Source organism: Leucopleurus acutus, assembly GCF_964270905.1.
Source record: "Leucopleurus acutus genome assembly, chromosome: 9".
Taxonomy (NCBI): Eukaryota; Metazoa; Chordata; class Mammalia; order Artiodactyla; family Delphinidae; genus Leucopleurus; species Leucopleurus acutus.
Genome location: NC_139144.1, coordinates 64,995,298 through 65,008,960, shown reverse-complemented (window position 1 = coordinate 65,008,960; position 13,663 = coordinate 64,995,298). Strand labels below are relative to the sequence as shown.

At 42.9% G+C, this 13,663-nt stretch overlaps 2 protein-coding genes across 4 annotated transcripts in view; one reads left to right on the top strand and one right to left on the bottom strand.

The window, feature by feature from the left end:
* The window catches only part of NT5C3A (5'-nucleotidase, cytosolic IIIA), a 40,639-nt gene extending 37,335 nt beyond the window's left edge, over positions 1–3,304 (top strand). For all 3 annotated transcript variants that reach the window (XM_082846819.1, XM_082846821.1, XM_082846820.1), the window contains 3 exons: positions 723–885; positions 1,479–1,679; positions 2,594–3,304. In XM_082846819.1, the coding sequence (XP_082702945.1) occupies positions 723–885; positions 1,479–1,679; positions 2,594–2,695 (466 nt within the window). In that variant the 3' untranslated portion in view covers positions 2,696–3,304. The remainder of the gene's footprint in view (positions 1–722; positions 886–1,478; positions 1,680–2,593) is intronic.
* Positions 3,305–6,902: 3,598 nt separating this feature from the next.
* FKBP9 (FKBP prolyl isomerase 9) overlaps positions 6,903–13,663 on the bottom strand; it is a 50,548-nt gene continuing 43,787 nt past the window's right edge. Inside the window, exons 8-10 of the mRNA XM_082846636.1 lie at positions 12,959–13,104; positions 11,158–11,321; positions 6,903–8,283 (exon numbers count right to left, since the gene is read on the bottom strand). Of these exons, the coding sequence (XP_082702762.1) occupies positions 8,107–8,283; positions 11,158–11,321; positions 12,959–13,104 (487 nt within the window). The 3' untranslated portion in view covers positions 6,903–8,106. The remainder of the gene's footprint in view (positions 8,284–11,157; positions 11,322–12,958; positions 13,105–13,663) is intronic.

Here is a 13,663-nt window from a genome sequence, read left to right as displayed (position 1 = left end):
GGAAGCCCTGTAAACATTTTTAAGCTTATTTTCAGTACTGTTTACCACCTCTTAAATTTTTCAATTCATTGGGTGAATATGATGATATTTCTTTTTTTCTCTTTTTTTTTTTGATGATGCTACATTTTAAGGTAATCTGCTTCTAAGGAGCAAAGCATTAAATTGTCAGAAAGAGTGTGAGGACAGCTAGTAAGTATTTCATTCCTTTGTAGGCAGCTTAACCTATAGTGCATTAAGAGTAAAATGAGTTTTGATTTTAAGATCAAGACATTACCTATGGCTGCCACATCTTAGGTAAGAGAGATGCCAGATGTAAAGAGAATACACCACTCTGCTTTTCTTACAATAAGGAGTAGATGAGCAAGATGACAAGCAGGAGGTCTTCCAGCTCACCTTTTGTGGGTTTTTCAAGGTGTGCTTCAATTATTTGCTGTAAAATGATATACATTCTGAACTGTAGGTTTATATCCATATTCAGTGCAAGTCTAAAATCATCTAATTTGTACTGTTAGAATTTATTGAAACGAGGATAAAAAGCTAACCAGTTTGAAAAACTTGCAGTAGTGTCATAGACAACAGTAACAGCCCTCTTGGGCAGTATTTTGAAATGAGAATATAAATGAGCCATAGAATCAAGTAGAAATATTTAGCTTTTATAACTTCTAGGTGAAAAGGAGATATACCTTGCTCTTTAACACTCACTTCTTACCTCCATCTTACAGGGAAGGATATGAGAATTTCTTTGATAAGCTGCAACAGTACAGTATTCCTGTGTTCATATTCTCAGCTGGTATCGGTGATGTACTAGAGGAGGTTATCCGTCAAGCTGGTGTTTATTATCCAAATGTCAAAGTAGTGTCCAACTTCATGGATTTTGATGACAATGTAAGAATAGCAAATCATTCTTCGTGATTAATTTTAGTATCAGAAAATATTTTAATCGTGTAAATGCATTTTAATTTATTATTTAATGTATATTCATTAAACTAGGCCAAGTTGATAGGCCTGCTCTGGAAATCATCATCTCTCCCAGGGTTATATCTATATCCATGTTTTAAAAATAATATACCAAAAATAATAATAATAATATACCCTTTTGTTTCTGAAGCTGCAGACTAATAATAAAATCAGTAAAACTTCTTTTAAAGTAATTTAATGCAGCAATTCTGAACACTTAATATCCATAGATGGGGAAAAAAAGTGAATTAGAACTGACATTATTTGAATGAGTTCTAAGAAAGACAATATATTATGACATACATGAAATGAGACCTTTTGGTTGGGAAACAAATGAAAAGTAAAAATTGGGTTTTCAAAGCATTGTGCTTTCAGTGGTTTTCAATGGTTTTCAATGCATTTAAAGTGGTCTCTAGGAAGTCATTAACTTCTCAGAGCCCTTCTTACCTATCATGAATGTAAAAATGCAACAAGTAGAACTTGCAGAACCTATTGTTTCAGAGGATTTATATTTTTAACAGGGGCTGCTCAGAGGATTTAAAGGAGAACTAATTCATGTGTTTAACAAACATGATGGATCCTTGAAGAATACGGAATATTTCAATCAACTAAAAAACAATAGCAACATAATTCTGCTGGGAGACTCCCAAGGGGACTTAAAAATGGCAGATGGAGTAGCCAATGTTGAACACATTCTGAAAATTGGATATCTAAATGATAGAGTAAGTATATAGATGTGATTTAATTTTCTTTAGGAAAAAAATTAGGATAAAACTTTATAGACAATCGTTACCAAAGGTGCCTGAGAAAGTAGTTATTTTAGAGACTTTTTCTTTTTTAAATTTATTTATTTAATTTATTTATTTTTGGCTGCGCTGGGCCCTCGTTGCTGCGCACGGGCCCTCTAGTTCGGCGAGCGGGGGCCACTCCCTGTTGCACTGCACGGGCCTCTCATTGCGGTGGCTTCTCTTGTTGTGGAGCACAGGCTCCAGGCGCGCAGACTTCAGCAGCCGTGGCACGTGGGCTTAGTAGTTGTGGCTTGCAGGCTCAGTAGTTATGGCGCATGGACCTAGTTGCTCTGCGGCATGTGGGATCCTCCCAGACCAGGGCCCAAAACCGTGTCCCCTGCGTTGGCAGGTGGATTCTTAACCACTGCACCACCAGGGAAGCCCCAGTTATTTTAGAGACATTTTGATTTCTCTTTATCCCTTTACTTTGGTGATGATTAAAGGAGTTGGTATGTACATATGCATGCTATAGGGGAGGGAGAGTGTACATTCTAAATGAGGCGTCTCTGGCCTCTCCCCACCAGAAGCCCATATCATTCCCTAGTTGAGAATCAAAAATGTCTCTAGACATTGCCAAATGTTCCTTGGGCACTATCTCCCCAGTTGAGAACCACTGGGCTAGAGAGAAATCATTTCAGATGAAAAGCCACCATGTAGGAAACTTCCTATGTCAATGAGTTTTAAAATTTTGAAAGTATTTCTTCATTTCAAAGGTTTTATGAAAGCAAATTAATTTACAACATTTTACCCAAAAGATTTAACATAGCAGTGAGATTTATACTGAGATTATTTACTTCTCCCCCCTGCATATTAATTTAATTTTTGTGATTTTTTTGGTTGTTGATTAGGTGGATGAGCTTTTAGAAAAGTACATGGACTCTTACGATATTGTTCTAGTAAAAGATGAATCATTGGATGTAGCCAACTCTATCTTACAGAAGATTCTATAAACAAGCATTCTTCAAGAAGACCTCTCACCTGTGGGTACAGTTGATGCAAGAGCTGCTCATCTGTTCATCTTGTTAAAAGATTTTATTTATAATATATTCTTGATCTTGAAGTTTTTCCTCTATATTACTGAAGTATTTTCAGATTTATTGAATCCATCAACTGGAAGCTCCTTTTTCTCCATCTCTCTCAACACACTCCTCACTATATTTTTTAACAGATTAAAAAAAAACTTAGAGCAAAAATTTGAAGAATAACTCCCTACATTTCCATAGTGAATTTTGTAGCTTAATGTTATTATGACATTTTTGAGAAGTCTTTTTACATTGGGAAAGTTTGTAGATGTTTAAAAAGTTTTATGAAATGGTGAAATAACGTGCATGATTTTAAGTGTTGTCATTTTTATAATTTGGGTGAATTATGCTGATGGTATTAACCATCTCCTAAAATTGTGTTACGTTTGGTTATTTTGTTCGGTGAAAATCGATATTTACCAAAAAATATTGGCATTTGATGTTTGAAAAAAAATCTATTGGTATCTACATGCCACTAATCATTACAAAATGTTCTATATTGAAGCACTGATGATAAAAATGAAATGAAAAGCCTTTTTAACTGTCAAGACTATTATTATTCATTGAGCAAAACCTGCCATGTTTTTGTGTGTGATGTATGAATCCTAATGTCCTTGTCATAGTGGCTATTTAGATTATTTTCAGATTTACACACTATAAAAATAAAAAGATTTTTGCAGAGAAAATTTAATCTGTCCTTCAGAAAATAATGGGGCCTAGGAAAGTTATTTTCCCCCATTGAAAATATTAGTGAAAGAAGTACTATATTGAAAGTCTAAGCGTTTCAGAAACAGCCATAGGCAGAAAACAAAATATAGCTGGGTCTCATGCTGACTAAAACAGAGTACTTCAGGGTTAGGAACTGACATTCCTCTGTGCAGTCTGACTTCCCATTCTGAGTTTTGGCTGCCCCATAATGGTTTACACAAGGCTTAGACTTGCCATTGTGATAATTTTTTTTTTAAATAAATTTATTTATTTTATTTATTTATTTTTGGCTGTGTTGGATCTTCGTTGCTGCGTGCGGGCTTTCTCTAGTTGCGATGAGCAGGGGCTACCCTTTGTTGCGGTGCGCGGGCTTCTCATTGCGGTGGCTTCTCTTGTTGTGGAGCACGGGCTCTAGGCGTGCAGGCTTCAGTAGTTGTGGCTCATGGGCTGTAGAGCGCAGGCTCAGTAGTTGTGGCGCACGGGCTTCGTTGTTCCACGGCATGTGGGATCTTCTTGGACCAGGGCTTGAACCCATGTCCCCTGCATTGGCAGGCGGATTCTTAACCGCTGCGCCACCAGGGAAGCCTACCATTGTGATAAATTTGTCCCTGACTTCTAGCCCTTGAACTGCAGAGTCTATTGGTTTTCTTAGCATGTGAGCTGTGATACAGACAAAGCATGATCCAGCTGGTTCTGGACATCTAGTGTGGTCAGTAATCTCTAGTCCGGTCGAATATGGTAGGGAGGCAAGGTCTTGTGATGCAAACCTTTTTCCTGCAGCCCATCCTTATCTTCCATCACTACTTCTCCTTTTTATAATAAACAGTGAAACAAAGTACTCGGTGGCACAAAGTAGACTGTTCCCTTCTTGGGTATTTCCAGAATGGAACTCAAAACCAAGTTTCTTGCTTTAAAGCAGATAGCATGGCATTGGGAGTATCAATTACCTGGAGGACTTTTTCACATAGAAAAAGTTGGGAATCCCTTATCTAATGAGAGCTCTTTACTCCTGTATTTGCTATTAGAGCTTGCCATATTGGCTATTTTCCAAAGGATTTGTAATATGCTTCCACAAATAAGCACACTGCATGGTGTAAGTGTAAAGAATACTGAAGTTATGACCTGCATTCTAGTCATTGCTCAGTCCTTTACTAAGACTATAGGTCAGTCACCTCCCTTTAAAATGAAAGCCATGAGAGCAGTCTCTACAGCCTCTTCTAGCCATTACCAGTTCAAAAATGGCAAAACTTGCTGTTGGATTAAACATGTGGGGTGAGAGAATAGGGTGACCCCAGGTGTCTGGTTTGAACGAATGGGTACAAGGGAAGAATGAGAGAGAACAGGCTTGGATGGAAGGTGCTGGGAAGGGAGTGGGAATATACATTCTATTTTGAACACACAGTTTGAGATGCCTGTGAGATATATAGGAGAAGATACCATAGGCAGATTAGGGCTCAGAGGAGAAATTTTGGGAACTATAAATCTGGATGTTGTCTGAATTTCAATGAGATTTAAATATGGCCACTGTAAGCTGGAAGGAATTCCCCTGACCTATTGAAATTCCAACATTAAGGATGACCACACAGAATCAAACACTATTTTAATAATATCTGCAGCTAGCAATAAATAATTGAGAGCAGTATTCTTATTTTATAAAAAGACTCCGGACCCTAAGATATCCAAGGGAAGAAAGCAGCTTTCAAAGAAAGCAGCTCTGTTCCTAGAAACCTAAGATATTAAAGTGCTTATGTATAATCTTGCAGTCGGGCCAACTTCCCTAACAAAATGCATATGTTCCCTTAGCAACGGAAAGAATGGAAGTGCCAGGCAGCACTCAGTAAGTCAAAGGTTTAGAAAGATAAATACTGCATGGTATCACTTATACGTGGAATCAAAAAATAATAAGTTGAAGTCATAGAAACAGTAAAAGTGGTTACCAGGGCCTGGAGGGTGGGGGAAATACAAAAAAGGATACAGACTTTCAGCTATAAGATAAATAAGGTCTGTGGATCTGATGTATAACATGGTGACTATAGTTGATAACGCTATCATATAGCTGAAATTTGCTAAGAGTAGAACTTAAACGTTCTCCAAAACAAAAGGTGATGGGTGATGTATGTGTTAATTTAAGTAGATGGGGGAATCCTTTCACAGTGTACATTTATGTCAAATCATCACATACACTTGAAATGTCTTACAGTTTTGTTAATTATACCTCAGTAAAGCTGAACAACAAAAGCCTGCAGGACAGAGACCCAAGAAGAGCCGAGACTTCAGTCCGAGTCTGAAGGCCAGAAGAGACCAGTGTCCCAGCTCAGCAGTCAGGTAGGCAGTTTAAATACAAAAACAAATACAAGCTAAAGTTTCCCTCCATTCTTGAAGCTCTAAGGCCCACAGTCCTTAATTTCCCCAGAGAAACTTATTTTTTATGCAGCCAACCTGTCTCCACCACTATAGAAAACAGCCAGTGAAGAAATTCAAACAGGACCATCTAAAGATCTAGCGTAGAGAACAAGCACAGGATGTTTATCTTCATGAAGATACGTAAGGTAAGCGTAATGAAGTGCTACAGGTCAAATGCATTCCAAAGAGCAGTTCAGTTTAGCAGATCATAAACGTATGTAGTGCCCTTAAGGAATTCTGTTAAATGAAAAGGCTGAGTGACTGTGTGCACCGTAGAAGAGGGTTAGGGAACAGACAGGAAGGCCATGGGCACCTCCTTCCCCTCCCAAAAGCACACAGAGTCCCTGAAGTTGCTTCTGCAAAGAGTAAACCAGAACATTTGCTCTTTAAAAAGCCATATATGTATAGTTTTTTCCCTATACTTGTGCCAGTTATTCTCCATTTGCTTCCAACCCAACCCCAACTGGTCATTCTCCACCTTCCTCTGCACCCCAAAACACTGATCCCTGAGAACACCAGCCCCTGAGCTCCTTGCCCTCTGGCTTCGGGTTGGCTTCAGCTAATGGGAGCCAGTGGCAGGACAGAGAGGATGGGTGTCTCCCCCCTCAGTACTCTGCTCCACTGCCAGCCACAGCTCTGGGAGTGGCTGCATCCCTCCACCAGCTCCTACCAGGCAGCCCCGCCCAGGCTCCCCTGGACCCTTGAGGCCCAGGGGTGGAAGAGCTTCCTACTGTCGTTGGCCAACAGCAGTCATGGGTACCTCGACATCCTTACTGGGCCCCCTGAGCCCTGCCCACGCTTCTGTAAAGAGTACTTTCATTAGCTTCTCTTCAGAAGCCCCACATGAGGGTATGTTTGCAGCCAGGACTCTGACTGATACATCCCCTTTATACCGTACGGCAATCTTCCACTTCTTCCAATTCAGTCCTGCTGAGTTTTTATCAAGGGGATTCTGATGGCATGGTGTATTCTCATGGGAAAAATGAGACTTCAGATAAAATACCACAAAACCTGATGATATAATTCAATATTTTATTTATGAAAAAGTCATCTTCCAACATTTATTCCATTGAGTGACTGCACAGCATTTTCAGGAACTATCTATCTCAGGGCTACATCAGTACAAAATAGTTTAAATTAGTAAAACAAAGCTGTTTCAAAAGGAAAATCATTGGTTACTGCAGGGTGAGTGCCACCACCACTTGGGAACAGAGGACATGAGGCAGCAAGGTGGTTACTGCATAACGTGGGGACAGGCCAGCAGGTACAGTGTCCTTCTCCTATGCAGAGAGAGGCTCCCAGGCCTTAGGGCACCTCCCTCTCTAGGACACGAATGAGAGGCAGAAATATGTCACTTTGTCTATGCTCACCTGTTGGGATGACATTTCCATCTTGGCCACAGTGAGATAACTCTGGAGCTAGGCTTAGCCACCAGCCCTATGTGTATCTATATCTGATCAAAGGATTCAGGGTGAGAAGAGAGGGTGCTATGGGATAGAGTGATGGGAATAAGCAAGAGTGAAGAAGATAATCTTATGTGACAAATGCAGAATCAAATTCTCTACTCATGGTCCAAGATGCCTTTTGTTTGGTCCACTGATTTTCTTTTTAACCTCCAAGTTACCTAGCCAATGGGAGGACCACAGTGAGGTGGGGTATGATTAACTAGAAGAGCACACCTGTGTGTGTGTGTGTGTGTGTGAGTAGAGGCATGGTGGAGGTTGGGCATTACCAGGGCCCGTACGGGCCATTGGGAAAACTTCTCTGGGGCTGTCTGGGAATCCTGCTGGGGCATGCCCTCTGTCTCTTCTAGCCATCTGGAGAATAATTTTAAACCACCAGCAAGTTAAAAACATTTTTAATCCTCTTTATGTAAATATCCTAGACACGTGTTCTTCTGTTCCCTCCAAGATGATTATAACTCCTGTATGACACTATTTTCCTTTCATAACAAAACTACCCAGAAGTCTCACAAAACTGCTGACAATGCAGCATTTTCAATATTCTACACAACCCATGCTAAGGCACCCGCACTGATTTTTTTAGTATCACCGGCATCAGCCTAAAATTCTCACCATGTGTATCAACCCACCCCGATGTATGTCCCAGGTACTATATGACCCACCTACTACTTGCTGACGATTCCCCTTCTGAGAGACCCTCGCACCCTCACTGCACATTCTGCCACAACAGGGGGCTTGGCATCACACAAGTGGCTCATATCAGGTTTAGAGTTCGTCGTGTTTTGCCTCCTGGTCTTTGAGTTTAAACTCCTCAGCCGTGACCTTCCCATCTCCATTCCGGTCCTGGTTGGTGAACATATTCTTCACAATCATCTCAGCATCGAATCCAGGGGCAAGTTTCCCTTTGCCAGATGCCACCTGGGCATGAATGTATTCTGAGAACTGGAGAGAAAGGGGCAGGACAGACCATGAGATACAGCAGCTGAGAACACCAAGCTGGAGCCTGAACAGAGCAGCCCAAGGGCGATGGGGCTGGAATTTGAGTCTGAGCCAGCAGAACAGACAAAATCTTCTGAGCTACACGACCCGGGTTTTCTCCTCCAGAGGCAGGTTAAAAAACCCCTGCCAAAATGACTCCAGGAGCCCTTAGGTCCCAGGCAGCCAATACAGAGCAACCACTGGAACTATCCCTTTTCCCCAAATCAACACTTAGTTTTCCACCAAAGGCCAATCCCCTAACCACCCTCGCCTCTCATTCATTCATTCATTCATTCATTCATACAATAAAAACTTACTGTCTACTGTGTGCTAAGCACCATCCTAGACCCTGGGGATATATCAATAAACAAGCAAAACATCCTGCCCTTGCAGTTCCAGCACATGCTCGTGGACAAGATACATGATCAAAAAGGAACATTTAAAAAGTAAGTAAACTACATGTTAACTTAGAAAGTAAAATGCTCCAGGAAAATGAAAAAGGAGAGCCAAGTACGGAAGATCCAGAGTGCAGTTAGGGGAACGGGTTGAAGTATCAACTTGGTGGTCAGGGTAAAACCCTAATGCGAAAGAGAGTCTTGTGCAAAGGCTTGAAGGAAGTGAGGGAACAAGCCCAACAGTTATCTAGCGGAAGTGTCTTCTGAGCTGAGAACAGCTGGTAAAAAGGCCCGGGGTGGACATGCCCAGTGTGTTTACAGGACAGCAAAGGGAGACTTGTTGGAGAGGAGGTTACGGCAAGCAGGTGGTGGAGGGCCTTTGTGGGCCATTGCAAAGACTTTGGAAATAGGGGGATGTATGGTCAGGCCACTCAAGATGGCTGTTCACTTGTCTTTGTACATCCCCTGTTTGACTAGTCTCTGCTTCACCTACACCCTACTCACAAGAACATGCTTGCCCCCTGCCCCAGCTAGTGATTGTTCTAATCCTTAGGCCAGAATGGCTCCCCCTGCTAGTTTAGTAAAGGGAAACCTCTGCCCTCGTGATGGTCATTAACCTGGGGCTGTGAGGGACATGCCCCAGCTGCTGGTTTCCCTGGTAACTGATAAGCCAACCTGATGTCAATTCCCTTATAAATGGTGGCCTTCTCCCCCAGGTAACGGAGATTCCTGTTATGTCCTGCCTCCTGTCTGCCGTACACAGTCGTAGTGGGTAGCTCCAGGACCTTTTGCTGCAGACTTGTATGATACCCCTGTCCAATAAGTTGTTGATGTCTCTGTCGCTGTCTCTAGGCTCTTTCTTCAGTCTCAAGGCTGGGCAACTACAAGGCTTTCAGGCCTGCGGGATGCAGCCCAACAGGAAGCTTCTGCAGGGTTCTGAGATGAAGCAGGCCATGCTCTGACTTATGTTTTAGAAGGATCACTCTGGCTGCTGTGAGGGGCAAGGGTGAGAGCAAGAAGACCTTCGTAGAGGTCCAAGCGGGAGGCGGTGGGCACTGGACTGAGATGCTATGGAGTAGAGGTGATGAGAAGAGAAGTGGGCAGCTTCTGGATATACTTTCAAGATAGAGCTAGAATAATTTCCTGATGGATTTATTCTAGCCTGTGAGAGGAGGAGAGGAGTCAGAGATGACTGAGCGCTCTCACCTGAGCAACTGGAAGGAAGGCGATGCCATCGAATGAGATGGGGAAGGCTTTGGGTGAAGCAAGTTCAATAAATGAAGATATCAAGTGGGCAGTTGGATACCTGAGTGTGAAGTGGAGAGAAGATGAGCCCGGAGCTGCCCGTCTGGAAGTCACAGGACAAGGATGGTAAAGCCATGGGACTGGAGGAGACCACCAAGGGTGTGATGTAAAGGGGGAGAAGAGCCCAAGCTCAGGACTTAGCCTCCACCCGAAGAGCCCAGGAAGAAGACTCCTGAGAAGGAGCTACCGGTGAGGTAGAAGGAACACAGAGAAACTGTGCTGTGGAAGCCAGGGAAAGAAGACGCCTCAAAAAGGAGACAGCTGTGCTGAAGTAAGAGTAAGTAAGGTTCAGCGCCTTAGTGAGACCAGGTTCAGTGGCGTGGAGGGATAAAAACCCAACAGGAGTGGGTGTGAAATGGATTAGAAGGAAAGGAATTGGAGGCAGGGAGGACAGACAACTCTTTTGAGGTTTTTGCTGTAAAGGGAGCAAAGACCTAAAAGAAATGGTAAGATGTATTAAGAGAAGGGAAAATAGCAGCATGTTCTCGGGCTAATGTGAACGGTCCAGTAGCTGGGGAAATGATGACAGAAGAGAGATAGGGGAGAAGGCTGGAGCCACGTCCTTGAATAAGCAGACGTGGAACAGGCGGAGAGCTGGAATTCCCTGGGGCTGTGACAAGACAGAGGACTCTATTGCCCAGTTCCACAAAGGGGTGTCTCGTGCAGGAGAAACAACACAGGATCCAGATGCTCCAGACGGGGATGTGTACAAACCGCTGGATGGCTGTGCAACCTTGGGGAAGTCATTTACCTTCTCTGTGCACAGCTGCTTCTTCTGAAAAATAGGGATGATTACAAGGCTGTTGTGAAGGCCAAGAGAGATAATATATGTGAAAAACACTTAGCACAGTGCAGGCCGCAGTGAGCACCCAGGAATGAAGAGCTGAATCCGAGCTGTGAGACCTGGAGCCAAGCCCTGAAGCTCTCAGGGCCTCGGTTTCGTCAAAGAGGAGTTGTGAGCTCAACTTAGAGACTGTGTGTGTGCAAGTGCTTGGTACGTGAGCATGAAGGTTACCAGCATCACAAGCAAGCACAGCTGTCCTCACTCTGAGAGGCTTCACATTCCGGATGGGTACCCCGGCCCAGTGAGGCTCCCTGAGCTCCTTGGGTCCCACTTCCCTTCAAAAAGGTCAGTTACCTCTTCCAGGAGGACTTCTCCATTGCCGTCCTTGTCAATTTCTTCAAAGAGGTTGGCTGACACCTCGCCGTTCCATATGAACATGTACCCCTCCGGCAGGCCGGCCACGAGCTCCAGCAGCTCGATGTCAAACACCAACACAGCACTGCCGGGCACTTCTCCATCTGCCGCAGCAACGGGAGGAGGGGGCGTTAGCGACGAGGCGGAGGGCACGCCCCTCTCATCCTCCCCCTGCCGGCCACCCCGGTTCTAGCTGCCTCACGGATAGAGGCATCTCTTGCAAAAGCAAGGAAGTTCAGCATCAATCAGTGAGTGGTTTTTCCAAACTGTGGGTAGTGAATCTCAAAATCAGTTTAGAGAATGGTGACCAATATTTTTTTAAATTAAGGGATAGAATAAAATCAGAGTACATTGCACATAGAAAGGATAGGTATTGTTTTATGAAACTTAGTTTTAATTTTATATATAAAATTAAATGGCTATGTATATTAGGTAAAATTGCATGCTTATGTGTAACACAGATTGGGAGATAAAATGTAGTTCTTACTGTGTCTTGGTGAAAAAAGTTTAAAAGCCACTAGCAGAGACTACAGTGGTGCTTGAACTTTTGAATCAATCTTACCGCTGAACTTTAAGAATAATACAGTATGCCTTAAAATCATGATCCAGGATATGATCTGTAAACACAAATTCTAGAACAGTATATGTAGTATGAGCCCAAAAGAACTTACAAGTATGTGACTATAAATAAATGTGCATTATTTTAAATTATATATTATAACTATAATCTATGCCATAGGAGCATGGTCACACAGGATATACAACATATTTTTTAAAGTGTTTCTTCTCCAACTGGGGGGATTAGCAGAGAGTATCTTTTACAATTACTTAAAAATTTTGAAAAAGAAAATCCAACGTGCCTATCACTTCTGTAAGTTAGCACTTCCCATCTCCTCCATCTCCAGACAGTAGGGGCATAAAAACTGAAAAAGAAGGGGTTCCCACCCACCCCCATGAGAAGGGCTCATTTTGGCCAAAATCATGAAGTAAACCGTAACAGCTGTGAGGGCAACGTAATGCCAGTATTTCCAGAACTTGAAACCAATCTCTTCCACAAGGAAATCTCCCTGGATAGCTTACAGGTTCAGCATTCCAGTGTCCTGGGAAACAGTTCCCCAAGAAAGCACCTGGCTCACCTAAGAGAAGTCACCTGGCAAGCCCTTTCAGGGACATTTCCCACATGTGGGTTTGAAGAGCCAAGGTTTATTTCACAGAAACCCCTGTTTAATCCCATTAATGTGGCACTAACACCGAATTCACGGGGTCTTGAAACAAAAATGCTATATACTTAAATAAAAGTCCCCGGGCTTCCCTGGTGGCGCAGTGGTTAAGAATCCACCTGCCAATGCAGGGGACACAGGTTTGAGCCCTTGTCCGGGAAGATCCCACATGCCACGGAGCAACTAAGCCCGTGCGCCACAACTACTGAGCCTGTGCTCTAGAGCCCGTGAGCCACAACTACTGAAGCCCATGCTCCTAGAGCCCATACTCCAGAACAAGAGAAGCCACGGCAATGAGAAGCCCGCACACCACAACGAGGAAGAGTAGCCCCCGCTCGCTGGAACTAGAGAAAGCCCACGTACAGCAATGAAGACCCAACACAGCCAAAAATAAATTAGAAAAAAAAATGTCCCACACTCTTTGGGTTTTAAATGGAAGAAGCATATTGTGGTTCTAAATAAGCACAAAATACAGACGGTGAATGTGCCCCAAACACCTTTTAACATTGTTGCATACTCACCCACACCAGCCTCCCCGTAGCCCAGGTGGGGAGGAATGATCACAGTCCGTTTCTCTCCAACGCACATCTCTCTGAGACCCATATCCATTCCCAACACGACTTGTCCAGATCCCAGAACAATATTATACGTTTTACCTAAGTTCCACCTAAAAATGAAACGGAAGAGTCCCTGGTTAGGCCATGAACCCACTGGTACTTAAGAGTATCCTCCTGAGAAGAACATATCACTTCTGTGATCTTTCTGCCAAAGATGCAGAACCCCTGTGGAATCATAAGGAAACATCACACAAGCCCACATTGAGGGACATTCTGCAAAACAACCAGCCCATAACCTTCAAAAGTGTCAAGGTAAAAATCAAAGGAAGACTAAGGGAGTTCGAGAGTTTGAGAGTTTTGGACATACTGGAATGGATCCTTTTGCTTTAAAAGAACTTATTGGAACATTGGCAAAACTTAAGTGGGGTCTGAGGATTAAAAGTAATGTATCAACATTAACTTCCTGATTTTAATTGAATTATGTAGGAGAATGTCCACCTTTGTTGGAAATACACACTAAAGTTTTCAGAGGTGAAGAGCCATCACAGTGGCAACCTTCTCACCAATGGTGCGGCGTAGCGGGGAAGTGCTTTGTACTGGCCTTGCAATTTTTCTCTAAGTTTTAGTCAGTGTTGTAGCTAGTCAGAAATTTTCATGAGAATTTTAAAA